Genomic DNA, 26,620 nt, shown 5'->3' on the forward strand with positions numbered 1-26,620 from the left:
TCAGCAGAAAGAACGTTTTGCTGCGATAAAAACATCAGCCTTGCTGTCTGCATCGCGATAGCGTTTGGCAAACAGTGTTGAAGCTAATAGACGAAAGCAGAGACCAACCGAAACTCTCTGTTCTTTCAATGACGACTCATGGGCTTGCGTGCTGTTTGTCCCCGATTTACAAAATGCTCTGCCTTGCTGTTGGTGTAGGAGTCAGAGCCTTCTCGGCTAGCACATCAACCAAAATTCACGAGCCAACAAAGGTCTATGCTGGATCTCATCGGCCACTTTGTTTCTGGTTGATTTCCCCAAAAAAGTGGAAGCACAAGATAACATGTCATCTGTCTACACAGCAGAGCGCATCAGGGAGACCCAAGTGATACCAAACGGCGCAATGATTTCGAGAACATGGAAACATAGCTCGCCCGACTTTGATTCGGGTGAGTTGGCGTAAATATATACATAATCCTTAAGTATGAGTCATGGTCTGGACAGGATAGAATGACTTTAGCTAGATACAACACCTCTTTTGTTCGCACTACTATTTGAAATGGGAAACATCGTTCGAGTTACCCAGTGGGTTCCCCGGTATTTGATACGCGGTTTCGAGTGGCACAAGGATAGCCTCAGTCGCAGCCAACCGACGTGACGACGAAGGGATTGTGATTAGGTAAGACTGCGATATACTCATAGGATGGGGCGGTTGAGGTACCCGCTCGCAATCTGACCTCATCCCTGCAAACGGGAAAGTCTGAAACCGCAAAACAAGGCCAGCCGGTCGAAGAGCTACTGAAATCTGGACACATCTAAACAATACCACTCCTATCAACGTGTCGAACACCTCCAAGGATCTCCAAGATACCTTGCAAACTCTCGTATTCGCCATCTGCTGGACAAGAGAAGTGTTGCAAGCTCGTCTTGGCCCTCCCGTTGCTCGACAAGTCAGCCTAGTTGCCAGCAAACTGTTGACATGGGCCATGCTTGTTTTCCTGTGCTGCAAGTCTCCTGAGGACCAACCCTGACCTCCAAGCTTTAAAATCTAGTCCCGTTCCTGAGCATTCTGGTCGCATTTCAGCCATTCATTTCTACAGTTCTTGTTCGCGCGGTTCACAGATACCTTTCAATCAAGGCGCAGTACCAAGGCCTTGGCTAGGAGCCTTGCAACCAAACATCTATATCTGGCCTCCCCGGCCCCCTATTAGGTCAGCTTCATTGTTGTATTCCATCGCCAAGTCCAAACCCATCATTCTATTTTGCCTAGAACACGATACACTACACTCAGATTTTGTGCACCGACTTAGCCGCTTCCAGAATGCTGTCGACTCGGACTGTGCTCTTCCCCCTCCTCCTCAGCACCTCCCTCCTCTGCAGCCTTATTCAAGCTCAAACCGACAACGGGCCATGTGTACAGAGCTGCTTCACCAGCAACCCCAAATCTTCCTTCTGCGACGGTGACGAGCAAGGAGACGCGCTGGACCAATGCCGGTGCGCCAGCTACTCGCTCAATGGAGATCCGCAAATCGCATGCATTCAGGCGTGTCCACAAGACCAGCAATTGATCTTTGCCAACGATCTACCAGATCTCTGCAATTCACTTTTGTTCCCTAATCTGGATCTGTCTGGAGACAACGCTTCATCCGCCACGGCAGAAAACACTGTCTCGGCTGCTTCGGCTCCACAGACAACCCCTACCGGGAGCACAACATCGGGATCAGGTGCCGCCACTTCAACTTCATCCACAGCCGCCGATACAGCGAGCGCAACTGGCACTGACACTGGCGGTAGTGCTGGTAGTGCTGCTACGCGTGAACTTCCTCTCAATGTTCTTGGGTCAGTGGCGTGTGCGTTTGGTATCGTTGCATGGCTATAGATTTGGAAAGGGCGGAACTTTCTTTCGAGAAAGGGGATTCTGAAGCGATTAATAGACAGTCCATTCAGGTTACCTACCGGGACCTCGTGGTGCGAACCATCGTCTTTTACAGATGGAGGAAGAAAGATGCCAACGCTTATGCAGCTCGTCGAGTAAGGGGGGAAACTGCATGAGACGCTACGAAGCTTTTCTCGTGCGATACAATAGCAATGCAGCATCACTATTCAGGCCCGTCTATTTGTCCTTGCTGGGTTTCACGTTTGCTCCTCGAGACGTGGCTATGACACAAACATAGTTTATGCTACTCGGTACAAGCAAACATCCTTTCAATCATCAAAAGATCCAACATCATTCCCATTCCACAATTCGCTACCAAACACTCGTTATTCTACAATCAATTATGCGCAAGAACTGGCGCAGGCTCTAGTCTCTCTCGTTCAGCGTCCTGCGAATTGCTACTTCTCTGCGGCCAGAGCGGCTTTCCTTAACGCCTCACTTCCACTGACAGTGACACCGTTGATGATGACGACATTATCTTCGAGGACGGAATTGGTCTCCTTGATGTAGCGATGCCTAGCCCTCCATACCCAATAGATACCGGGGAACAGGACCGTCGCGCCGACGATCAGACAGCTCCAGTTCATGTAGTCGATGGTCGCGACCGTGACTGGCACATAGAGCGGACAGAGGTACATGATGATGATTATGAGCGACCAGCAGACGGAGACGACGTTGACAAAATATCCCCAGCGGCCGAGGTCGAAATGTGGTCGCGCGGGGAGGATTCCGCGTCCACGGATCAAGACCACAAGGACAGGCACAGCATAGCCGATTTGAAGCGTCACCCCCCCGGCGGAGATGATGGACTCGAATGCCAGGTCATTACCAAGCACTATGAGGCCTGCATCGGAAGAGTTCGATGTTAGAGTCGCGCTTTCCACTTGGAATGGCGGATGGGGATTTGCTGAAAATTTAGGGGCAGGACTTACCGATGACCAAGTCAATGACCAAGATGGCGACCATGCATCTCAGGGGAATATGGAATCTCGTGCTGACGTGCGCGAAGTACTCGGAATACGGGAATGCTTTGTCTCTGGCCATACTCCAGGCAAGCCGCGAGCCGGCATTGTTTGTCCCGACGATGATGAAGAAGTTCAAGCCGATCATGACGAGAGCACAGAAGACACCACCACCAATCACCGAGCCCGTCACATCCATCCACCAGTTCATGTATGGCTGCGAAGCTAAAAGGAAAAAGAAAGACGGGAAGCAACGTCAGAAAATTGGAAATCAACCGGCTCGAAAACAGGAAGGGAAATGTATGCATCTGCACTTACCAGTCATGTAATCCTCCCAATTGCCGGCCGTCCAGAGCAACAACAGTGCAGCTAGCCAGCTCGTAACGCTGCAGAAGATCATGGACCAAACCATGACGCGAGGGGCCTCCTTGGACGCGTCCTTCATCTCCTCAACCAAGTGCATCATGCCGTCAGTCCCGTACAGGCCGTACATAGGAGAGTAGAAGGACATGATGAACACCCAGCCTTTGCTAGCATAGCCGGAGTTGTTGATGAATAGTGTGAAGATGAAATTGGCATCGTGCTTCGGTGCCATGACACCAAACACAATCGCCCACGCCACGCCACCCGCGATGGTCCAGAAGGCGCCGAAGATGTTCATTGCGGGAAGCCATCTATTCAAAGTGGTGAGAAAGCGGGTTTTCTGTTGGAAATTCCTGCGTTGAGAGGGGATTCAGACTTACGTTTGCTTGAGATTGATGAGAATAGGAGCGATCAGGAAACCACTGTAGATGAGCCAGGTCATATATGGCTGCGTCGCAGCGTCAGCAGGGGCACAATTGTCCAACGGAAACACTCTGACAATCTCACCTTCCATTCGACCTCAGGATGAGTAACTTCCACGAAGGACGCGATGATCGCAGCGCTATTGACGGCGCAACTCGACCCCGTGGAAATCTCACCCACAATGACAGCCCAACCAACGAGATACGACAAAATCGGTCGAAGTTTGCCGACCGCGACCGCTTGAGTGTAATACTGCTGGCCGCCAGCGGTAGGCCAGATGGAGCAGTATTCAGCAAGCGACATCATCAGCAGCGTTTGGCCCACAGCGACAAAAAGCCTATTGAGGAGCATGTGGTCAACACATTACTCGAGAAGCGCTCTCAGACTTCGAGCCATCAAGTCAAGGGAGACCTACGTTCCCCATACCAGGGCGAAGGGACCGCCGACGTCGAAGATGGTAGAATACAACACAACCAGACAAGACCAGCTGCACGAGATCATAATCTGGTACGCGCATACTGTGAAAGCGAGTGATGAGCGTCCAGGCCAAGACTTTGTTGCATATGGGGAACGTCTGAGAATTCTTTCAAGAAAGTCACATACGCGTCCAGAAATTGTACACTCGTCTCAACTCGGGCTTCTTGCCCATGGACATGAGGAGAGCATCGTCGCTGTTCACGGAGACAGCCTCATCCAGCGAAGAAGTCTTGTTGAGTGCGCCTGCGAAAAATTGGACGTCTTCAACCCCCATTGTCGCGTTGATCTCAGGGATTGAAGAAAAGGAGGCAACTTGACTTGACTTATCAAACACTTTTTTGGCGACAGTTGCACGCGCCTTGAAGGAGGTTGAAGAAAATCACGAGAGAGAGGGTTTTGACGTTTTTGGTGGCTCGAGCTTGAGTTTAAACATGCCCGTTTCCCACCCCCTCCCCTTCCTCGGCAGTAGGATTATCTAGCAACGGCGTTGCGCATCCTCTCTGCGCGCAAGGCTGAAAGACGGGCTACGTATCATGAGGAGGCAGATTGTCACGGTCGAGGGGATTGGTTATCTCTTTTCGTCAACCGCATGGAAATCGCTTATCTCCCCCTCGTTGAATCTAGGTCGGGGGGGGGGAAGCAAGTCCTGGCAAGAAGCGATTTCAAGACACGCGTCAACTGGTCAGCAACGTTCCTTCGTTATCAGCTTGACGAGATGTTTGGAAAAGGTTGCGGCTTGACAAGCGCCGGCCCTTAGACTAATTAGCTTGCACATGGCAAAGAATGCTGCCTCTAGCATAGGGTCCTCGCCTAGATCTTAGTGACAACTACAAACTCAGCAGGGGATCGTATACCAAACCCGATAAGGATGGTGGATGGAGAAGAGTCGCTTCTCCTCAGTATCAGGTACCTATCTTCGCGGGTAAAGACTTAAGTGGCCTATGTTCAGAGTACCTCGAGGCTGGTAGTTAGGACGACCATCTCCGCAACGGCAAGCCCCGCTCTGAACATATTCAAAACCCTCCTTTGACCGGCGACGATCGATGATCTCCCGGATAGAACTTGTTTTGATTCGAGATATCCGAGGACTGAACACTCTTAGTTATACGCGCCGACCCTGTCTCTCAGAGAAAACTTCTCAGAACTGCAACCGTTTGTGGTATTTTCTTCCACACACGCTCCTTGATTGGTACCTCTCGTGTACCCTGGACCTTGGACGTCGACCCGAGATAATCATCACTTCTCCATCCACCTGCTGGCTTCGGAGATATCTGCCTTACTACCCAGACTACTGGGGACACACAGTGAGAGAGAGCCAGAAGCAGGAAAGCAAGAGTCTCTCCAACATCAGTCATTTGTTCGCCTCCGAGCCCAGTCCCCCCGGACGAGGCATAGATATTTTTAGACGCTCTCGTGTTTCAAATGTGAAGACTCGGCGGCGAGGAGACTGAGAATCATATAAACATCACGATCAGGTCGCTTTAGCGACATTCCATCGTCCAATATACATGCGACACTTCTTTTGCAAGCCTGGTATACTGCAAGTCATATCACCAAATCCAAACAAGACGAGCTTTGTAGCTCGTTATCACTCTAGAACATTGAGAACGCTCAGGCCTCTGCGGAAATTCAAAATGGCGCCGATTGCTGTAGAACAGGCCGTTGAGGCTCCCGTCGCTGCTGCAAACATGAAAGCCGCAACAGCAGCAGCGGTTCAGCCAATCAGCAACGGAGCCACTGCGGCCAAGAAGCCTACAATAGCAAGATATGATGCCAACGACCCAGCCACGACGACCCAGCTTCTCGTGTCAATCATTGAACGCGACGGCGGCGTCATCGTCGAGAACATCATTAGCCAGGAACTTGCCGGCCGCATCAGGACAGAGCTGAAACCCTACTTTGACACAGACAAAGTCGACCCGTCAGGCTTCTTCCCACACACGACGCAGCGAGCGACGGGGCTCTTTGCCCGTTCAGACGCGTGTGTTGAGCTTGCACTGAACAAAACGTATATTGACGTGGCGAATACCATGCTCTCCTCGACCTACACATACTGGAACGGCCAGGTACAAGAGACCGTGACGAGTAAGCCGATTATCTCCTCAACGGTGGGTTTCCGCGTGAACCCGGGGGGCAGACAGCAAGCTTTACATCGCGATGACGGGTATGAATCGAATCTCAACCCCACATCCCCATGTCTATAAAATCAAATCTTTTTGCTGCTGCTGGCTACTAGTACTAACCTGTGATTCTAGTGACTATCACACGCGGAATTGCGACATGCCCATGATGCTGGGTTGCGTGACGGCCATCACAAAAACCACCAAAGAGAACGGCGCCACGATCTGTATCCCCGGCTCACATCTCTGGGGCCCCGATCGGTGCCCCTACGACCACGAAGCCGTCCCGGCCGAGCTGGAACCCGGGTCGGCGTTGATTTTCGTCGGCAACCTCTACCACGCGGGCGGCGGGAACATTACAACGTGCGCATTCCATTCATTCAATCACTCCCCCTCGTGGTTCCATTTCAAAGCTGTTTCGCTTCTTTTACTAATCCATTTTTTCTTCCTGCAGAGACCAAGCCCGTGAGACGGTCGGCATATTTCTGTGTAAGCCTTACTACCGGCCAGCAGAAAACCAATTCATCATGGTGCCGCCGGAGAAAGCGAAGAGACTATCGCCGCAGGCGCAGAGGCTTCTGGGATACGGCATTAGTCTGCCAGCTCTGGGTTTCGTGGAATACCAAGATCCAATGAGGTATTTATTTGGCGTAGAGGACGAGGAAACGGTTGATATGTGAGTGAGGGTCGGTGCCTGTGTCAATAACAACTAGGGGGCGAAAAGTCGTCTGGCCGTTATACCGGTCCAAGTTTTGTATTGTAACATCTCCACGAACTCTGAAGTCTCATATCATATCATATCACCAGAAAAGTGAACCCGCGCGCAGATTCCTGCCGGGCAAACTGCAACCAGTCTGGAGTCGTCTCAGGCTGGGTGCCCCAGAACCGCTGTAAAAATTGCAACGCCGGGTAGCAATTGGAAAAACCCGTGGAGCTCATGGCCTCGAGGAGCCGCGACTCCACGAAATCCTGCAGCTCGATGCTGTCTCTGCTCTCCGTGCCGACGATGAACAACGGCCAGACGAAGTCGTGCTGGAACGCGGAGCGCACTTCGATTTGGTTGATGTGATGGATGGTGCTTTGGACCAACTGCTGCATCGTCGTGTGCATGCGAACGCCGGTGGTGTCGAGGAGTGCGCGGAAGCTGTAGAGGAGGCCGGCAAAGTGGAAGATGGAGATCAGGATCCCGAAGTCGCGGTGCAGCTCGGACGAGCCAAAGTCCATGGCTTTTTCGAAGTGGAGTGAGCGTTGCCTGGCGTATTCGAAGCCCCGCTGGAGCGTGGCAATGTCCATTGGCGGTGTGGGAGGGCGGTCGTTGGCCCCTCCTTTACTCCTGAGCTTATAGCGGTATCTTTCAGACGTTGTGACTTCCTGGATGATCCGCATCCACTCGGTGAACGCAGCTTCGTCGTCTTCACAGAGGACGGAGCTGGGGATCTGGTCGTCGTTGTCGAACGTGGTCGACGAGGCGAAGACGTCGTAGCTGAACGCCTCCTTGATCAGGAGTTGGCATATGGAGTCTAGTGTTGACGAAGCGGAGTGGTGGTGGTGTGGACTCGTCCATCGGCGAGTAATCGTCCGGGCAGCTTTCCAATGTACACTCCACACCGAGGAGTCTGAGCGAATCATTTCCAGGTTGCACAGGATCAGGATGGTCGCCAGCATCGCGCTAGGGGGCTCCTGGTGTGGAGTCGATGCGCCCTCGCTCATCTCACATCTCAGGTTCTGCGCGAGGAGCTTCAGGCTCTTGTCTCGGTAGTGACTCGAGCTGACGCCGTGCTGCTTCGACCACGTCGATCCCATCTTGGAGGTATAGTGTTCGGCAGCCAGTGCCAGGATGGCGAGCAGGAGAGAAGGCGATTCCATCCCCAGTGGGATGATGACCGTCCGCCAAGTATTCCGCGGTCCGTCGACCCACGGCATGACGGCGGCGACTTCTTTGTCGTAGTGATGGAGGAGCTGCTGCACAATAGGATCTTGCACATAAAGCGGGATTTGATCTGGAGTTAGATCGCCGTCGAGGTTGGCACTCCCCCCGAGTAGTGATTGACCATTCGCGGCCGCCTCGAAGGCGCGCCGGAGACCAGGAGGCACCGGCACCGGCGAGGACTCGAGATTCTCATCGCGCGAGCCTAGCGATTCGGGAGGGGTAGAACTCTTCGGGCTGTCGTTATAATCGACAGAGCCAGTGGAGTTCGCGTCAAGTACCGGCAAGGTTTTGCCAGTCAGTTTTCCCCGGCTGGCCACGCCCTGGCCCCATTGAATCCTTAGGCCGTAGCCTGGACACTGCAAGTCCTTCAGAGCGCACTTCTTGCACGTAGGGAGACTCCTATCGCACTTGATTCTACGGCGATTGCAGCTGCGGCAATCTGTTATGTTATCAGCATATGTAGCCTCTTGAGTGGGGAAGGTAATCCCGGCGAAGATAACATACCCTTCCCCGCCCGGGGCTCATTTGGATCCAGGGATGATAGTCGAAGACTCATTCTGGCATTGAGACAGAAACCCGCAGCAGGTTTGCGACTGAAATGATCAGCAATATCTCGGGAGCGTTAGGATTTAAGCTGGAAGAAACAGGGGATGGCCGAGTTGCCTGGTTGAGCTTCAGAGAGTTTGACCTGGGCGGCTAAATATGTCAATGTCCGTGCTTGACAGAAGTTTATTTGTGTTCTAGATTTTCAAGGTCCGTTGCAGAACAGATTCCGTACTTCTTTGTAAATGGAGAGTGGCTGATTTGCGGGCGCATCAGGCTTGGGCCGGTTAGGATACATCACGTCGGCGACCTTACAGCCTTGCATTGATGATTGCCACGAAAAAACAAGGGAGACCGAATGGAGCGCTGACAGCAGATAAACCCCTCCCCTGGCGTCGCTCTCGGCTGAAGATCCAATAATTAACATGTGGATAACTATTCCTAATCCGGAAGTCCCAGGCGTTCAGCAGGAAGAAACCCAGACAGTCGGATCGTCCACGCAGGATATATGAAGGTGATAGGCGGATGGCACCCATGGGAAGCTCTCCCGCCCAATTCTCGTCACACCCAAACCTAGGAGAGCTGAAGGAACACTCTTGAATGCGTTCATTACCTTGAGGCAAATAGGGCATCGTTGGCAATTCCCGCTGAACCCAAGACGACAATCGGTCCCAACAACCATGCCACTCTCAGCGTCCAATGCAACATCACCCACCAATGGAGTGCACGAGAAACACCTCGAAGGCCTTTCCAAAAAGATATTGTCGACCGACTTGGAATCGTCGCTACCGCACGAGTTTTACTGCTCGTCGGCAGTTTATCAGCTCGAGCGACGAGCGATTTTCTCGAAGCGATGGTTCCTAGTCTCACACAAGGCTCGCTATCGAAACGCAGGAGACTACGTCCAGTACGAAATGGGCGGCTTCAATTTCGTGGTGGTGAAAAATAAAGCTGAAACCATCGTCAGCTTCCACAACATCTGCAGGTAGGTTACGAGATCACAATTCTCCCCGTCCAGCGAAGTGTCTGGCTTGCCGTCTTTTATGTGTTTGGCCCCCTTTCCCATTCTCCGCAGGGGCTAGACAAGAAGCGAAAGCGTGAGTGTGGATTCTGAGGAAAAAAGACAGACACCGCGCCTTTCCAATCGTGCAGGAGACGAGCGGCACAGCGAGGATTTTCTCCTGCAAGTATCACGGCTGGTCGTACGACCTCAACGGGGCCCTGACCAAGGCACCTCGCTTCACCCCTGAGTCGGTGCCCTCGTTCAACCCGTCCGGCATACGGTTATTCCCCATCCATGTCCACGTGGACGTCAACGGCTTTGTTTACGTCAATCTGGACGCGAGCCGCGTCCCCGAGATCTCTTGGGAACAGCAGTATGGCAGCCTGGACCGGCAGGAGGTGTTGAAAACTTCAGGGGTCGACTGGGACGGCGTCGAGTATGATTTCACCTGGAGCAAGGAAGGCGCCTTCAACTGGAAGATCATGCAAGACAACTACAACGAGGTAATTGATGAACCCCATTTCTGATCTCGTCCTCGTCCTCGTCTTGGAAACGAGGTTAACCCCGTTTGGCTGTTCCAAATTCCATAGTGCTATCACTGCCTTACGGCACACCCAGACGTCGCTCGAACCACCGCGCTCGACACATACTATGTCAGCCCAGCACCCAACTCGCATGCGTACATCAGCCACTTCAGCGAACCCAAAGCATCCGTCCTCATATCTTCGGCTTTCGACAAGACCCGCTTCGCAGGCCGCTCGGCGACACACGTCTTCCCGGCAGGCCACTTCAGCCCGAACCCCGGCACGGGGTTCATGCACCTGATGCGCAGCATCCCCTTGTCCGCCACGAGCACACGACAGGAGTACGACGTGTACCGCCTCAACACGCCGCACGCGACGCCCGAAGCCCACGCGCGCATGACGTCCTTCTACCGGAAAGTCGTCGACGAGGATTTCGCGCTCTGCGAGAACGTCCAGAAGAACCTTGCTCGGGGCATCTTTGAAAGGGGCCCGCTGCACCCGTTCCACGAGGAGGGCGTCTTCGCCTTCCAGACCATGCTGCTGCGGGTATTGAGGGACCATGTCCGCAGCGAGGACGTTGCGGGCCGTGAGATATGGCCGGCGAGACCGGGGAACCAAGCATTTGGGGCCAATGCGGAGGCAAAAAAAGGCGTTGCAAGCAATGCTAATGGCGAGACGAACGGTGCTAGCGCTTGCGAGGTTCTTCTGGCATGTAACGGGGCTAACAACCGGGACTTGCAGTGGTGAGCGCCTTGCCTAAGTCCTGCCTAGTGATCAAGACAAAACTTGGGTGCACGAAATTGTAACGATGTCAATTCCCAACCTCTGGAGGAACCAGACGTTGTAGTAACAAGGTGGTGCAGTTGTTCCATTTTGGAAAATTGTTAATTAATTTTTGCTTTCCATTCACTACTGGTGGAAATACTTTATTTAATAATAGTATTACTACTGCTTCGTACATGTAACATCCCCTTCCGCCCCCCCCTTTCCTGCTCGGACCCTAGAACGATCTGCGTTCCATAAACCGCATTGGTGCATGGACTGCGCCAGTGCCCGTGCTAGTGGCAGAAGCCGAAGAACTTGTGGCAGGAAGTGGAACGAAAGGCTCGGTGTGTGTAGCTGTGGCCTCGCCGTCGGTGCCATAGGTGGCGTTGATGGAGATATTGCCGGTGGCAATATCCATACCTGTCAAGGCACGCTTGAAAAATGCTAGGGAGGCGATGGGTTGATAGTAAGGCACTTCATGGCCGGCCTCGTAGATACGGGTGAACGAGAAGTTTCCGTACTCTCGCGTCTCACCGTACTCGACACCGTCCACGACGAATGGAGTGTAGCCTGCCGCGTTGAACTCTTCTGAGTGAGTCCACTGAGCACCTAGGGAGACTGCTTGGCCTCCGAACCAATTGCAGATGTAGTCCGCATCTCCGTACACAAGAGTCACCCGTACGGACGATGAATTGAGAAGTTGTTCGAGGTCTTCAATGAAATTCATGTAAACGAAATCGCCGGTTTGCTGGAATGCATAGTAGATGTCGTTGTTGGACTGGCTGTAGTTTGTGTCCACGCCCAGCGCGTCCCGCGTAGCGTCCATATTGAGATAGTCGACAAAGTATGACGGGGGAGTAGGATCATCGAAAGGATGACGAATGTCATAGACACCACGTTCGCCGGCAGCATAGTAGTAGGGGCTTTCCACGTTGTCACGGCACATATTTGCGGCTTCCGCGCAGACGGCTTGTCCGCCAAGTGTGGTTTGGTCGGCATAATAGCAGTAGGTGACCTGATCGAGGCAGCCGTTGGGCATATTGACGGCGAAGTTCATGTAATTGTATACCGTGTCATTAACTCCTTTGATGCCGTAGGTGTTGTTGGCCGCAAATTGTGGGTAGTATGGAGCTTGGATGTATTCGTCGATGATGCCATTGATTATTCCCAAGTTCACGAACTCGAACGCCTTGCCGGTCGTGGTACCATTTTGAATAAGCGCATTTTGCTGGGAGAAATAGTTGAAGAAGGCTGGGCCATAATGACCACCGTAACTGTACCGGGCTTAGTAGAGCAACCCTTGCAGGCTGTGGTGGGTCTTACCTCTCGGTCCACAGGTTGAACTGGGTAGATTGCACCCTCGAGTCAAGTTGTGGAAGGGCAGAGTAGAATCCCTGAAGCACTTCCCATGCGGCAACTGCGGCGAGATCGGTGGTATCTAGATCAAGGTTAGCTACCAGGTCTCCTCGGGTCGACGATTTCACTGTTTTCGACTCGACAATTTTACCAAGACCACATACCAATAGCGGTCGCGTTAATCACCGGATAGCGTCCCGTTACGTTGGCTGAAGTTGCATTTACATACCAGCCAAAAAACTCATCCAGACTTCCAGGTTGCTTGTTCCCTGATTAGTCTGTAGCCCGGACCGTGAGCCTGTTCTCTTACCTTTGAGCCGTAGCTGAAGCCAACACCGACCGGTTGACTCAGGAAGAGCATATTTGAGGCTTCATTCCACGAGTAGGGGTTCAATTGAGTGACGAGGTCTTCCGTGACATTGCAGGGACCAAGTTCTGGATGCTGTCAGTTAAGAGCGAACCCAGAGCCGCGATAGAGAAACCGTCAAACTCACCCTCAAAGAGGCCGATCAATGAATCACTCCCAGGGCCTCCATTGAGCCAAAGTGTGATCGGGTCGCTGGCCGGGTCGTTTCTTGACTCGAAGAACCAGAAGAAGGTGTGGACGTCCTCGCCGAGGTTGATGAAACCAGCGTACGAGTTGACACCTGGAGTGGTTTCACACACCCCCGCTTTGCCTGGCTCCTTGTAGGTGATGTTGGCGCCAATGGGGCTGATGATGGTTTGGACACCCGTGGGCTCTGCTGGTAGCTGGCGAGGCAAGACCTGAATCTTGTTACCGCCTCGCTTGCTTTGGGCGAATGGCCCTTTCACGGCAGCAGTTCCAGCGGCGAAGACGCTCACCGCGGCGAGGATGCTGAGAAGTTGCATCTTGGGTGTAATCCGTCGCAGCGAAGCGGCTGGTACTCTGAGCTAGTTTGAATGCTTACAGATGGCTGGAAACAGCCGTGTATGGCCTGCTTCTGAGCCGGAAAACCGAGATAGATTCCTGCCGCGAGTGCCTGCTGGTAGAAGAATGGGACAGGGTCGAGTTGAGCAGACGGAGGGGTTTTGTATTACCGCAAGTTTTTCCAACTTCTGGACGGGCAGGCACAATTGCATTACACCGTCCATTCTGCGCATGTGAACTGGCAATCGAGCTCACCCCGCCACGCACTAGTGAGAAGCTCGAGAAGTATGTTGAAGCTTCCCAGTGGTGACGGAGCAAGCGTCGTCAGGCCCTGTAGCTTAGCAAGGCTTGTCATTTGTCAAGAAAGGTGTTTGCACGGCGGCCCCATGTTCATCAATGACGATGTATCATGGTAGAAGGTAGTATTTGAGCAGTAGTGGGTGGAGATGCAAAAGACAGAAATGTCCAGATACTTCGTCTGGAGAAGAGCTGCAGAAGCTCCAGCTATGAACTTACCTGTCACAGCCTAGCAGCGGCCGTTTGCTGGATATGAGTTAGTCCCTATTTGGCAGGTAGGGCTTCATAACGACGGATAACTGCGCTTCAGAAGGCCATACGCGACCTCGATAAGGTGGTTGGCCTCTGGAAGGGTCGCGTCGGTCCAGGATTCTATCCCTGTAACTGAAGGAGCAACAAGCACCCACCCACCCTGCGAGGTACAACATGCAATAGCTAGCTATCTAGCCTGAGTGAGCGTTGGAAAGGTCAAGCTTGGTGCTGACGGAGTACAAAAAGTCTCTATCCACCGGCTCTGCCGGCTGCGTAGACTTCCATGTTTCTAGAAGTGGTCTACTGTAGTCAGAGGGTCTGTCGACTAGAGCCATCGATGACTGGACGTCCATTGTAGGGTTTCAGGTATTCATTTGGACATTGTGACGCCTACGTATAGAGGACCGAGGACTGAATGCCTAGCGATGAATGACCCATGGGTGGCGTCCCTTAGGCGCCCTCCGAGGACACAAGCACTTGGTGGCATTGCTTCTGGAGGAGTAAGCTCCATTCCTACTCGGTTGATGTGGAGGAACCATGGATAAGCGCACGAACCTTGTACCATGACTGCAACCTTGGAAGATGTACTCCGTACTGGTGCCCTGCCTCAGGTATAAAGAGGACTAGACTTGTAGGTTGGAACCATTATGCTTCCGGGCGGAACATCTACATAAGAGGAATGTTTGTTATCTCTTTGCCACCGATGGGAAACACAGGGTGACATTGAAATATGAAGTACTAGCCATGTCGAGCGAGGGCCTTTGTGGATAGCCATGTCTAGTTAGTGATCTGTCACCTGTAGGCGGGGCGGTGGCCTGGGCGACGCACCAAAGGCGTCATTGTCAACATACCTCGGTAAGCGATCGAGAGAGATAAGAAACAGTCTATGCAGTAAGAAGCTTCCTCTACACCGCGAAAAAGACGATCAAAAGGTCAATGATGCGTCGACCGTAAGAGACATGTATGGGAACAAGAGCTGTTGAGGATGGAAATAAGTACCTTGTTTCTCCATTGATTCTGCCAGCCACAGCCTGCTGAATGAGGGCTTGCCGCAACGCCACAATGCGCATTCCGGCAAGGTCGGTGCCGATACGATAGACAAGGGGTGTACGAAAAGGTGGTGGGACGGGCACGAAATACTCGCAGGCCGCTATCTTGTCTATTGCACTCGAGCACTTTTCTTGTATTGACCAAACTATGCAGGCTAGACCACAATCAACTATCTACGATTCATCATGAACCTATACATCGAGATTAAGCTCCCCCGTCACACTCACTGCCTGCTCAACATAGCCTGATGCCATCGGCAGATCATCATCAATTCCTGGTCCTTCTAATGAGAACTCTTTATTGTCCGTATCAAAACCATTTGCATCGAAACCCTCTAGCCATTGAATATTCATGTCAAATGCCTCGTCCCCAGTCGAGAACAATTCTGGGCCACCTTCGACATTGATGAGCGCTTCAAAATTGGCCTGGCATATCTCATCGATATTGTCCGGCTCACCCTCTCCCAATGCTTCACCAACGTCAAGAAGTGCAGCTGCTGCACCGGCTGTCGTATACGAGTTGAGGCTTGCGTTAGAGCCTGGTGGTGTATATGCTGAAATCAGGTTTTTCTCTCCCGGTGCCAAGGTCGAGTTGAACAGCAATAAATTGGCCGTCTGCATAGCTTCTGGAGGAGGCGTAAGCAGAAGGGGCTTTCGCGAGCCTGTCTTCTGATCCGTCGTCCCGTGACTGGCGGTCAACTGCGGTCTTATCATGGGTACAGCAGCCACGGCTGTTGATGCCTGTGAATTGGTCTTGCGGACCGCAGCATCCAAGAACGAAAAGGCGAAGTCCGCCGACGCGTACATCTCCCTCAGGCGTTGCAAAGCCTGCATACAGAACTGGAACTTTCGAATACTTGATTGGCGAGTGTCAGAATCAGTCGATTTGATATCCAGGAGGTGGATAATGATGGCCGGAAGCAAGCACGTGACACCGGTATTTGGCAAGTATCGTAACAGGTCGTGTGCATACAGCTCCTTGTACATCTCGGTGATGTTGTTGGCTGCTTCGCGGACTTTTCTTCTGGACATTTCTCGGAGTTCTGGTGCGATCACAACGTTTGGAGTCGATGGGAGAATCTGAGGGCGGTGCAAGGCACTGATCGCCGTGAGATAGATCCCGGTGAGTAATGCTCGATGGAGGTTGATCACTTCGCCGTCGTTGCTCGGGTTCTGTACTTGAAAACCGGGTCCGAAGTAATGGAGATTGGAAGGGAGCTCTTCGTACCACTGACCGAGCTGTGCATCACATCGGATCACATCACTTGGTTCCGCAGCGCATTTCCTAGGGACCAATCTCATGGTTGTTTCCTGCGTTGCTCCAATTTTGTGTCCTAGTGTGGAATATTGAACAGCCAGGACTTGGCTGATGCAAATGCACAATTTCGTGAGGCTGATGCACATTTTCGCCAAGGTCACTCGTTTCGATGTGTCTCGTACTGACGGGCAACCGCCCAACATTCGAGTGATCTCGTGCGGCAGAGGGTCGGTCTCAAAATCTGAAACCTCGAGCAATGAGACATCAAAATCTCCGTCATTAATCCGCATTGGTCGGCGCATGCCGATCGCTATCAAACGATCTCGCATAAAGCAAGACCACCAGATTCGTTTCCATAGACAGCGCTGCTTGTGGTCCATCAACGGTGCGTCGGATGTATCGCAGTTGAGGCCGATGGTACGTGCAACAGAGATGGCTACACCAAGCCAATGCCAGACGTCCTTGGGGTCATCTGGATTCTCGTACCAGTAGGTCATCAGCAAGACGCTTTGAACGACCGTGACACGGTCGATCTCATAATCGAAGTCGTATAAGAGTTTGACTTTCTGAAAGAATGCTTTCCGGGCTGCCTTTCTTGTCACGTACCCTTGAGCTACCAAATATCGCATGTCAATATAAGCTGTTCCCGCAAACATGACAGCTTGAAATAGCAGGAGGCTAATGTTGTCGCTAGATTGATTTCTCTCAATAGTCGTGAGTAGATCTTTTAGATCGACAATGGGCAGATAGGGGTGAACATATTGCACGTAGCACCGTAGCAGTTCATTTCGAAAGCCATTATCAGGAATCAGGAAGGCTCCCTTCTTCTGCAAATACTCCAGGTCCTCTCTCATGATTTTTGGCGGTATTGGTTGTATATACTGAGGGAGGACGATTTCAGGTCTGCTGGCAGGTGATGGGAAATACTGCTTTCCTAAGCCTGTTTGTGCCGGAGAGGGAAGAGGGTGGGCGGAGATCACTGACATCCGCCGAGTACACTCCTCCTGGCTCAGTCGGTGGCCTTGTGTCTGATCTGCAGTAACCGCGTTAGCATGAGAGGCAGCAGGATGCGACAGGGAGCGTTACATAGCATGTGAGGCTTGTGATGCGCTAGCTCGTATTCCAAGGCATGTACATTCTGGTTGGACTGAACGGGCTGCAAGCAAGAAGCAAGGTCACTGAGACCATCAATGTCGTCAAAAATGGGGAAATGGACCATCTCTTTCTCTTCCTCGATGGATGCACAGGGTGAGTGGTGAAAAGGCTCGCCATCTGCGTATGATTTTCGGCGGCGTTTGCCCTCTGTCACTACGCATTCCACCTCATCGAGTCTGCAGTTCGTACATGGGATACCACTTTCAACGACATCGCAGCGGACCTTTCGTGACCGACAACAGGAACATGCCTTAGAAGCTCGTCGTTTGACAGTCCTACCACTGGTTGGCAAGCCGGCAATCGACACCTTTCTCTTAGCTTGCGGCGGCATAGCTGGTTCAATTGCCGTTGCCATGAGTTTTCACAATAGTGCCAAAAGATACTTGCTACGAGCTCGAACACATCGATTTGGAGAAAAGCATGGAAGAAGACAGATCTGGGGACGGGCTGGAGGAAGAGGAAAATCGAGGGGCGGCGAAATCAAAACTAGTGTAGAGGGTCCTGGAGGAGAAATATAAGGGGAGAGCTATGTCCAGACTGTTCTGACTAGTCAGGGCCGTTCGATGGACGTCGAAAACAACGCAAGGCCCTTCTGATTCATGAGAAAAGGTTCTGCACGTACCCCGGACTATCCCCAGTCGATGTCGACTCGGTGGTATAGTGATGAGCGATTGGCCAAGGAATCGATGTTTGGCAGAAGGCGTTCCAGTCTGTGGGGATGAAAAAGATGCGCCATCGCACTTTCAACCAAGGCTCTCCATAAGCCAAGTGACACGGCAGAGCACAAAGATTTCGGCTGATGGCGCTATCATGAGCCTGCCACCCACTCTGGTCCAATCCGGTAGTGGCAACTTCCGGAGTGTTTGCGATCACACAATCTGAACACACGTGGACGATTCTCGAGATTCCCCACTGCTCCGTAGCAAAACCTTCGTGACCCAGACAGGAAGCCTAGCAGGGGGAAATTACAGCCTTTGAAGGCAAGTTAAGCAGGGAGTAGGCAGGGTCCAGCTCGTCCGTGCCGAGTTATCCTTCCTGCTTAGCCTTGTTCCTCGATATATGCCATGTGGGCCAGGCAAGTCTGGGTGGGGCGAGGACGACTACGCAGGACTCGGGATGCCAATGTCGGTAATAATGCTCGTGCAGGTCGAATCGACTGTTCTTGCGTGCTTCCTAAGTTTAAATTTTGCCCACTGCAGCTCCAGAGACAAGGGACCAGTCAAGGCGAAGCTCAAGCGAGCAACCACGAGCTCTCGTCAGTCAATTCAGAGTAGCATTCTTGTTCCCCGCGTTCCTCCGGATTGTAGAGCGTTCTCGAGATTGAACTAGCGCGCCGTCAAATTTTCGAGCCTGGTTTTCGAGACCTAGCGTCGGTGCCCTTGCAGCCGATCGAGGCCCGAAGACAAAGCCCGGCCAGTCAGGATCCTTGCACCAGCCGATCGGTTGGTAATGTGGCTTTGATCCATCATCCATCCTTTTGGCCGTGGAACCACCCAACAGACTTCGGGGAGACTTGGGGTTAGAATGTGGGAGGATGGAGAGGCTTGGCGCCCTCCCCGCCTGAAACGGGTGAATTGGGGGCAGGAGGGGGACGGCAGCTACGACTCATGTGAAGCGGGGTTTTGCCTGGCGCCTGCCTCACGGGCAGCATCGCACTGGTGACCCGATGGAGCAGGTGCGTGCCGGGTACCTGCCCGAGTCAGAAACAGCTGACTCGCACCCCCCTGGGTCGAAGCCTGGGTGTCTTTTCCATCCCACCTCAATCGGCACCGCGGATCGACTGACTCCGCAAATCCATGTCAGGATTGCTCGGCGCTTTGTCCAGCCATTGTTCAGGTCAGAGATGCAAGCTGTACCGACTTGTCAGCAAAATGTTAAGAGTGCACCGATGGATTCTCAGGCCTCGTATTTGGTGTTTGAGCGCGCAGATCAGAAGCCCGCCGATTCAGCAGAATTGGGCTATGGTGAGGAATTACCCTTCTGTCATCTTATGACTACAAAATACATAACTCGCTGGCTGGAACTTTCCCATTAGCCTCCAGACCAGCCTTCAGACCATGTTCCCGTGTGGGTTCCTCCTTAGACTCTAGAGATTGCGTCACGATCCAAAGATGCTAGCACAGAGGTGTGGCAAGAGTGGCTCTTGAGAAACACAGCTGATCACCTATGTCTTCGTCTGGGGCCACATCTTCAATCGCTCAAGGCAGGGTTCTGCCAGAGTTCAACTGGTTTTCCAAGCGTACAGCTTGTTCAACAAAATCCATGACGGATTGCTGGAAAGTGTGGTATTTCAACCCGAGCTCTTTTCCCACAGTCTGCCCATCGAGATCGTAGGGCTGGTCAATTTCTTGATGAGGAATTGGCCGAGTGAGCCGAGCCTTGCTCCAATCGAAGCTGTTCATTACAACCTTGGCCGCTTTCTCGTAGGAGAATCTCTCTGGCGAGGCTATGGTGAAGCGTTTGTTCCCAACTTCCGGTTTCAACAACGCCTCAACGTGCGCTTGAGCCAAGTCCCTAACATCAACCCAGAAAGGCACCCTAGCAACAGGGAGCTGGCTACCGTTAACGATTCTCCATAGGTTCGATATTGAATCGCTCAGGTCCTCTAGTCTCTCTACCGGATGGACAAATGGACCGAACACCATCGGAGGGCACAATGTTACGAGGTCAAACCTGGGGTGTTCTTTCTTGACGAACTCCCAGGCTGCAAGTTCTGCAAACTTCTTACTTCCCCTGTATGCCACGACTGCGCTACTGGTTGTATCCGCCGCTTGGCGGTAAGTCAATGGATTCCAATCTGCCGATGTGTATGTGAAATGCGGCGGGCCCTTTCTGTCGACATCAATGACCGATGCGAACGACGAGGTAATGACCACTCTCCGGATGAGTGGGTTACTCGCAGCTGCTTGAAGAATAGAGGTGGTCCCATTGATGGCCGGTAGAATCAAGTCTTTCTCATTATCCTTGATATCATAGCTTAAAGGCTATAACGCACTCCCGAGTTAGCTTGCCCCTTGATTGCCCCTTGATTGCATCCGTCTTCCCAACAGTGTCGATCTTGTATATGGAGGTGTGACTCACACTAGCCACATGGATAATGCCTTCCACCCCCATGACAGCCGTTTTAAACGAGGTAGCCACTGTGTAGTCGGCGACCTGGACGAAATCAAGCCTGTGCGCATATTCGGGCCTCGTATCTCCGAGCACCCTCGCCTTTTCGAGATTGCGCACTGCTACTCTCACTCTCAAACCTCTCTGGAGAAGGATATCAAGCACGTGGGCACCAATGAACCCTGTGGCGCCGGTCAACAGTACGTAGGTGACAGGCTGCACCGACATCATGAGAAATAGTTAGCTCGGCGGCTCATTTCTCGACGACAGGTTGGTCTGCCCAAGTCCGTTACAAACCGGTGATATAGGTTGAGTCCCGCAAGCGAATGTAGATATCTGATGAGTTTGCCCAGCCTAGAGGCAATAGCAACTACGTAAAGTCCAAATGCTCCACCCCCACACACCTTTGAATAGAGGGCCCCCATCCTCGTTGGAAGGTCCCCCGTTCCCCCACGTTTTGATGATGATGACATCTGGTCGCAATTACTTATGTACTGTACCTTGCCTTTCTCGATGCTCGAAAAGCTCGGTGCAGTACTCGTAAGTCTCGTAGCCTTCACGTTGACACCAAAGCATGGCTACTACAACAACGACCCACTCATAACATTCCGCATAAGAGGTATGGCAGGTGATGAAACCCCTGAGTGGCGCATGGAACAAAGTATTGTGAATATCTCAGGAACTTTCAATTTTAGCCAACTACGCTCGAATTTCCTGGGCATCGTCCCTGTTTGCAGCATCCGATCCTGCATTCTGTTTCTCCTTTCTGATCCCTGTCTGGGTTTCAACATGCTCCCTTGCAAGCTCCTTCTTCGTGATGAGAGAGCTGGCGACCACAGCAATCGCTGCCATTCCAGTACATGTAATCCAAAGGTTCCTCAAGCTCCATGCGAAGGCTTGTTTGACTGCTAATTTCTGCGCCGGGTCGGAGATTGTGTTGATGAGATTGATCTTGGTGGCAGCGTTTGGGCCTGCAAGCTCCTCGACCAGATCTGCCGACAGGCCATGTGCCCTCAGGCTCGAACTCTGAAGTTGGATGCCATTCTGGAAAATAACGCCGCCGATGATGATTGAAAGAGCCACACCAAGACCACGCATGGAACCAAGAGTTGCCGTGGCTGTTGCCGTGTCGTCCTGGGATACGAGGGCTTGAAGGGCGATCAGAGGAGGGTCGAATAGAAGGCCGATGCCAAAACCGGCCACCAGCTGGAACGCGGCAATTGACCCTATGGATGTTGTCGCACCGAGGTACACATATAATCCATTACCGAGAGTCATGAAAAGCACTCCCAACCATATAAGGTCTAAGTATCGGCCCAATCGATGGATAAAGATTCCGGAGGCTGTGGCAGCGGCGGCTTCAATCATTATCAGTGGAAGAAGAAGGACTCCAGAGTAGAGAGGAGACGCCTCTTTCGCGGACTGGAAGTACAGTGGAAGGTAATACTCTGCAGCATTAAGTACCTAGATAGCCCTTGTCAGTGAAAATAGACTCTTGCACGCAGCAGGCTTGAGAGTCCGTACGAAATGTTGAATAAAACCGATGATCAAGCATGCAGCATTGGATCTCTGGCGGAAGACGCCAAGAGGCATCACCGGATGCTGTGCAAGTCGTGCCTCATTGAAAAGGAAGAAGATAGCCACCAGAATACCAAACGCGATGAGGCATAGGACCTTTGGGGAATCCCAGGGAAAGGTTGCCCCTCCGAAATTCAAACCCAGCAGCACCATAACCATCAAGCCTATGAGAGAAAAGCTTCCAGCCCAATCTACTGCTTTGATACCGTCGACGAATCTGGTCTTCGGGTCATGGACGTCCAAGAAGAGGAGTAAGAGACCGAAAGCTACTCCACAAACGGGAAGATTGATCCAGAATATCCATCTCCACGACAAATATTGTGTAAAGGCACCCCCGAGAACGGGGCCAATACCCCCAGCGACAGCCCAGGTCACTTGGAGAAGCCCGAGGAAGAGCGGCCGTGTCCTGCAAGGAGTGTCAACGAAGCAATGCACCAGCAGCAATCACGAACGAAATGAGGGAATTCAAACCTCATACTAAACATGTCTGAGATGACAACGTTGATGAGAGAGCCTACACCGCCTCCAGATACGCCTTGCAAGGCACGGGCGACAATGAGCATGCCCATGCTGGTCGAGAGGGCACAAATCATGGAGCTTGCAAAATATAGAGCAACGGCCGTCAATAAAATCGGCTTGCGGCCCCATATATCTGAGAATTTGGTCCAAACGGGGCCAACAGCAGTCGTTGCAATGACATATGCAGCTCCGACCCAAGAGTACCCGACCGCTGAGTCGAGGTCCGCGCAAATCGTAGGTATTGCAGTGGCCACGATAGTCGTGTTAAGAGCAGAGATGAAGGTGGCAGACTATGAAGCAACAAATAGTGAGCCATCTGCCGGATACTCGCCCTGATACCATGGCTTAGATGGCGTCGATTTGAGACGAACAGTCCTGATCAACGAAGACGAAGCCCACTTACAAAGAGAGCCGTCATTATCGAAAACATTTTAAACTTGCTCCGTTGCTGGCCAGGTTGAGCCAGGATCTCAGGAGCATGGTTAGATGCCTCCGCCGCATCTCCGTTTATTGAAGTGGCAATGGTAGGCGGCACCAGGGTGATATCGATGGACTCGGTAGTGTCCGTAGCGCGGGGGGTCGACGTTGAGACCATTGTTGTAATGCGGGCAGTCAGTGGAATATCATATGACTATAATAGGGAGAGGTTTAATACGAAGGAATGTCTGGGTGAAGCCTTTGAGAAGCATCATTATGGAGTGTGTAGAGAGAAGGAGCGTGGTCTTATTTACAACAATGTCGCAGCTATCCACATCATAGTATAGATTCGATGTTAGGCGCCCAACCAACTAATCCGTGCATACAACTTCTGTTGTTGCCGCTATCTGCCGGCTCCCCTGAGTGGTTCCCGCGCCCTTTAGCAACAACTCAAAGATAACGTCCTCGGACGCCCTGGTACAATATTTCTGCGACCCTGAAGTGTTGTTGCCTGCACTCTACCACTTGGCTGTTGACTAGCTTGAGACTTCAGCATGCAGGGGTTTTGCAACCGATCTGCTCGCTTCTGCTTCATTGCTAAAGCTGGGCCTATGATTGCAAAGTTGCAAGTCTAGGGAAGACCTTGCAGAATTGCTCACCACAACCCCTGTTCAAACGGCGAGGGCCGCCTGAGACATATGGCCCAATTGGCATTATTAGTGAACCAGCTTCTCCTCCGCACATTATCCTTGAAATTCGCCTGGAAAAATAAGATTGGGTCATAATTACTGCCCATTGATCGCCGCATATGTGCCAGAGAAGAACATGTCGGTCGGCTGAGAGCTTGCCTCCCTACCATGCATTCAACTTTTGGTTCTACTCATAAAGGGTTCGATGCCAGAGTCTACTGGGAATGGGACTCTTTGTGGCTCACGCTTATGGTGCTCCAAAGATCCAACCAAACATAGGCTGTGCGACTACATAGGCTGTGCGAGTTGAGCTTGGCTCGGTCCGACTGTACAGGATTGGCAGAGCAGATTCTTCGGTTCCCACGATCCAGATTGAACTCAAGATATGCTCCTCACCACATCCTGCCTCCCTACAGATTCCCAAACTGTGAGTATACATATCACCAGTATCGACCAGATTCCACAACCGAAGTGGACCCCTGCACCACTGGCGGAGAGGCAAAGGACTCGACCATTAAGCGACCTTGGGCACCAGGCACGATGATGAAGCACAGCTTGCTTTCATCATCTAAGCCACCCATAACGGCTCCAAGTACAGCCCTAACCCGCCTTCGCTCTGATGCGGCAGTACAAACCAACAGAATCACATGGGAATGAGAATTAGGCCGCACCGCTCCATGTTCCACAGGCCCCCTCATTTCACCACGAAGGCGCAGAAATCTGTGCCATTCTGTACATTACAGAATACTTTAATACGTATCTCGGGGATGAAACGAGACTCAGGGTCCCATCGTTGCCAATGAATTCTGTACAAATTGACGTCACGTACCACCAAGTTGACCGACATCGTTGCCTGACACTTTATCGTCGACTTTTTCGGTCGCGGAGAGACTCCATTGCTGACCGTCTGTTCGTACTATGTTCATGGTCATAGACGCTGCTGCCGCCTGTCCGGGCTCTAGCCTTGCACCGTCACCACGCTCGACCGTCTTTGACCTCGCTAGCTGAAGCACCTTGGACACGCCTCGAATGGCCCCCTTCAGCGGTGTCAATTCTTATCTGCATTGTGATTAGACCTTGCGCAAGGCTACTGTCCGGTCAGATACAACATGTCAAAGCAACATTACAGTCGCTGACTCGGTGAGCAATTCACGCGGATTTACTTTCCTCTCTGTGTTCCCAAGCAAAGATCATGCATTTCTAAGCAAAAGAAATGGCCAACGCTTTCTTTCTTTTCATCTGCCACAGTCCCTGCAGTCCAAAGCCGAGTCTCGGAGATTCTGAATCTTCAACCTGCAGGCTAGAAGCGCGGTAAGTGCAGGGTATTGCCGCTCATTCCGCTCATCCTTGGACAAGACTCGGCAGCCATTTAAAGCTTGATAAAGGAGTGCGTGCCTGTCCCTTCCAAAACCCCCGAGACCTCAATTATTGTTGAGCACTAGTGGCGAAGAGGTGGAACTTATAAAGCTTTAACTTGCCAGAAAGATAGCATTCATCCAACCGCAGTAACCATGACCTGCGAGCTGCGCGTACCGGTCGGCTGGACAGAGCGAGAAGATCATAACTTGCGTAATGCAGGTAAGCGCCACATACACCGGCAGCGGTCTAATGGCTTATCATGGAGTAGTGTTTCGCAATGGTGTAAAGACTGAAATTATATTGCGACCAAGCTTCCCAGCAGAACGAACAAAGACTGTCGAAAGGGGTGGGGCAAAATAGCAGAGAACATCAACAAGGGGGATTGGAGTGCAGCTGAAGACAAGCGTCTCAGACAGGCAGTTACCAAGTTTGGAATGAGGTGAGGATTTCCACATTTATAGGCCGGCAAAATGTTTTAACATTGACGTCTGCCAGGTGGGCGGCTGTAGCTTCAGTGATGCAGAGCCGACATGCAGATCGTAAGGCGCAGCCGGACTGTTGGGAAACGATGTCAGATGAGTCTTGCGCTAATTGTGTATAGAATGCTCGAAGAGATGGTACCACTATCTCGATCCGTCTCTCTGGACCACAGTGCCTGGATCGATCTAGACAACGTGCAACTCATCGACGCCGTGGGCCGACATGGTCGAAAGTGGTCAATGATCCGAGAGCTCGTCTTCCCAGGAGGTCGACGACAGATATCAAGAATAGGTGAACAAGTTGAAGAAACAAGTAATGGCATGTGTCAACTCTGCTAACCACACGACCGTAGGCATGTGATTCTGGAACGACGGGCGAGGCAGGCACTCGAAGGTGGTTCAACGCCCTCACACCCCACGGATCTCCCGGACCAGCCAACACAATCTAGAGTCAGTTATTGCTCCGGGACAGGGACGCCCAACACACCAGGGGTGTTCAACCTCCCGTCAACTCCTGACCCTGAACTTGCCGTCCAGGCATGGACAGTCGACGGCAGCCGAGACGTTGTCATGGGCAATGAGTACTTGGTCACGACTCCAGACACCTTGATCATCGACGAAGGGCACAGACACCATCCTTCTCCAGGCAATCCGATCCAGCCTCCATGGACAGGTTGGTCACTGGTTTTTGGAGCTATGGTAAGCCTCAAGCCATGACAGAGGACCAACTAGAGTATCTGCTGCAGAATGCCGATAGCTCGTTCGACCAAACAATGAACTGGTTCCGCATCTAGAGTCCTGACATGTACCACGCTCCGAAGGGGACTGAGTACCCACGCACCAGCAGTACCATGTTTCTAGAGCAGCTGGAGTCTGAAGTCATCAACAGATTGATCTCGGTGCTTGTTGAATCCAATGCTTCAGCCAAGATGAGGTTATTCTAGCGAAAAAGAGGGCTGGCGGCAAGACGCACCCCTTTATGTTGTTCCTCGCATACCCGATTGCAGCATTGTCTAAATTAAACAGCCGAGTCACGGGATATTTGTACATAGTACTGTACCGGTGGTGATTTGAGAGATTTATCAAGTGCTCCATCTGCTTGATACTCAAAATAGTGCGTCTCCCGCATCATAGAGCTCCGAATAACTACCATTATCTGCTCAATCATTGCGTTGGCCTACAGCCCT

At 52.1% G+C, this 26,620-nt stretch overlaps 10 protein-coding genes across 10 annotated transcripts; 4 read left to right on the forward strand and 6 right to left on the reverse strand.

The window, feature by feature from the left end:
* Positions 1–1,300: 1,300 nt before the first annotated feature.
* On the forward strand, positions 1,301–1,858 carry A1O9_03898 (uncharacterized protein; the record flags this gene model as incomplete). The annotated part of the gene is made up of 1 exon (XM_013406191.1): positions 1,301–1,858. The coding sequence occupies one exon, from the start codon at positions 1,301–1,303 to the stop codon at positions 1,856–1,858; it is 558 nt and encodes a 185-aa protein (XP_013261645.1).
* Positions 1,859–2,313: 455 nt separating this feature from the next.
* Positions 2,314–3,966, reverse strand: A1O9_03899 (uncharacterized protein; the record flags this gene model as incomplete). Its single annotated transcript, XM_013406192.1, has 5 exons — positions 2,314–2,750; positions 2,848–3,102; positions 3,196–3,551; positions 3,621–3,688; positions 3,748–3,966. The coding sequence occupies 5 exons, from the start codon at positions 3,964–3,966 to the stop codon at positions 2,314–2,316; spliced, it is 1,335 nt and encodes a 444-aa protein (XP_013261646.1).
* Positions 3,967–5,774: 1,808 nt separating this feature from the next.
* On the forward strand, positions 5,775–6,940 carry A1O9_03900 (uncharacterized protein; the record flags this gene model as incomplete). Its single annotated transcript, XM_013406193.1, has 3 exons — positions 5,775–6,304; positions 6,396–6,623; positions 6,715–6,940. 3 exons carry the CDS (start codon positions 5,775–5,777, stop codon positions 6,938–6,940), a joined length of 984 nt encoding a protein of 327 aa, XP_013261647.1.
* A 115-nt stretch (positions 6,941–7,055) lies between these two features.
* Positions 7,056–8,746, reverse strand: A1O9_03901 (uncharacterized protein; the record flags this gene model as incomplete). Its single annotated transcript, XM_013406194.1, has 2 exons — positions 7,056–8,629; positions 8,695–8,746. The coding sequence occupies 2 exons, from the start codon at positions 8,744–8,746 to the stop codon at positions 7,056–7,058; spliced, it is 1,626 nt and encodes a 541-aa protein (XP_013261648.1).
* Positions 8,747–9,413: 667 nt separating this feature from the next.
* A1O9_03902 (uncharacterized protein) lies at positions 9,414–11,007 on the forward strand (the record flags this gene model as incomplete). Its single annotated transcript, XM_013406195.1, has 3 exons — positions 9,414–9,718; positions 9,861–10,239; positions 10,327–11,007. The coding sequence occupies 3 exons, from the start codon at positions 9,414–9,416 to the stop codon at positions 11,005–11,007; spliced, it is 1,365 nt and encodes a 454-aa protein (XP_013261649.1).
* Positions 11,008–11,260: 253 nt separating this feature from the next.
* On the reverse strand, positions 11,261–13,251 carry A1O9_03903 (carboxypeptidase D; the record flags this gene model as incomplete). The annotated part of the gene is made up of 5 exons (XM_013406196.1): positions 11,261–12,299; positions 12,349–12,463; positions 12,546–12,642; positions 12,692–12,816; positions 12,876–13,251. The coding sequence occupies 5 exons, from the start codon at positions 13,249–13,251 to the stop codon at positions 11,261–11,263; spliced, it is 1,752 nt and encodes a 583-aa protein (XP_013261650.1).
* Positions 13,252–15,060: 1,809 nt separating this feature from the next.
* Positions 15,061–17,636, reverse strand: A1O9_03904 (uncharacterized protein; the record flags this gene model as incomplete). The annotated part of the gene is made up of 2 exons (XM_013406197.1): positions 15,061–17,159; positions 17,213–17,636. The coding sequence occupies 2 exons, from the start codon at positions 17,634–17,636 to the stop codon at positions 15,061–15,063; spliced, it is 2,523 nt and encodes an 840-aa protein (XP_013261651.1).
* A 1,843-nt stretch (positions 17,637–19,479) lies between these two features.
* A1O9_03905 (dihydroflavonol-4-reductase) lies at positions 19,480–20,620 on the reverse strand (the record flags this gene model as incomplete). The annotated part of the gene is made up of 2 exons (XM_013406198.1): positions 19,480–20,244; positions 20,363–20,620. 2 exons carry the CDS (start codon positions 20,618–20,620, stop codon positions 19,480–19,482), a joined length of 1,023 nt encoding a protein of 340 aa, XP_013261652.1.
* A 471-nt stretch (positions 20,621–21,091) lies between these two features.
* On the reverse strand, positions 21,092–23,084 carry A1O9_03906 (uncharacterized protein; the record flags this gene model as incomplete). Its single annotated transcript, XM_013406199.1, has 4 exons — positions 21,092–21,856; positions 21,917–22,376; positions 22,442–22,779; positions 22,893–23,084. 4 exons carry the CDS (start codon positions 23,082–23,084, stop codon positions 21,092–21,094), a joined length of 1,755 nt encoding a protein of 584 aa, XP_013261653.1.
* Positions 23,085–25,106: 2,022 nt separating this feature from the next.
* A1O9_03907 (uncharacterized protein) lies at positions 25,107–26,377 on the forward strand (the record flags this gene model as incomplete). Its single annotated transcript, XM_013406200.1, has 7 exons — positions 25,107–25,173; positions 25,266–25,300; positions 25,367–25,393; positions 25,450–25,493; positions 25,556–25,669; positions 25,787–26,132; positions 26,255–26,377. The coding sequence occupies 7 exons, from the start codon at positions 25,107–25,109 to the stop codon at positions 26,375–26,377; spliced, it is 756 nt and encodes a 251-aa protein (XP_013261654.1).
* Between the last annotated feature and the right edge of the window lie 243 nt (positions 26,378–26,620).

This window comes from Exophiala aquamarina, assembly GCF_000709125.1.
Source record: "Exophiala aquamarina CBS 119918 chromosome Unknown aczIA-supercont1.3, whole genome shotgun sequence".
Classification (NCBI taxonomy): Eukaryota; Fungi; Ascomycota; class Eurotiomycetes; order Chaetothyriales; family Herpotrichiellaceae; genus Exophiala; species Exophiala aquamarina.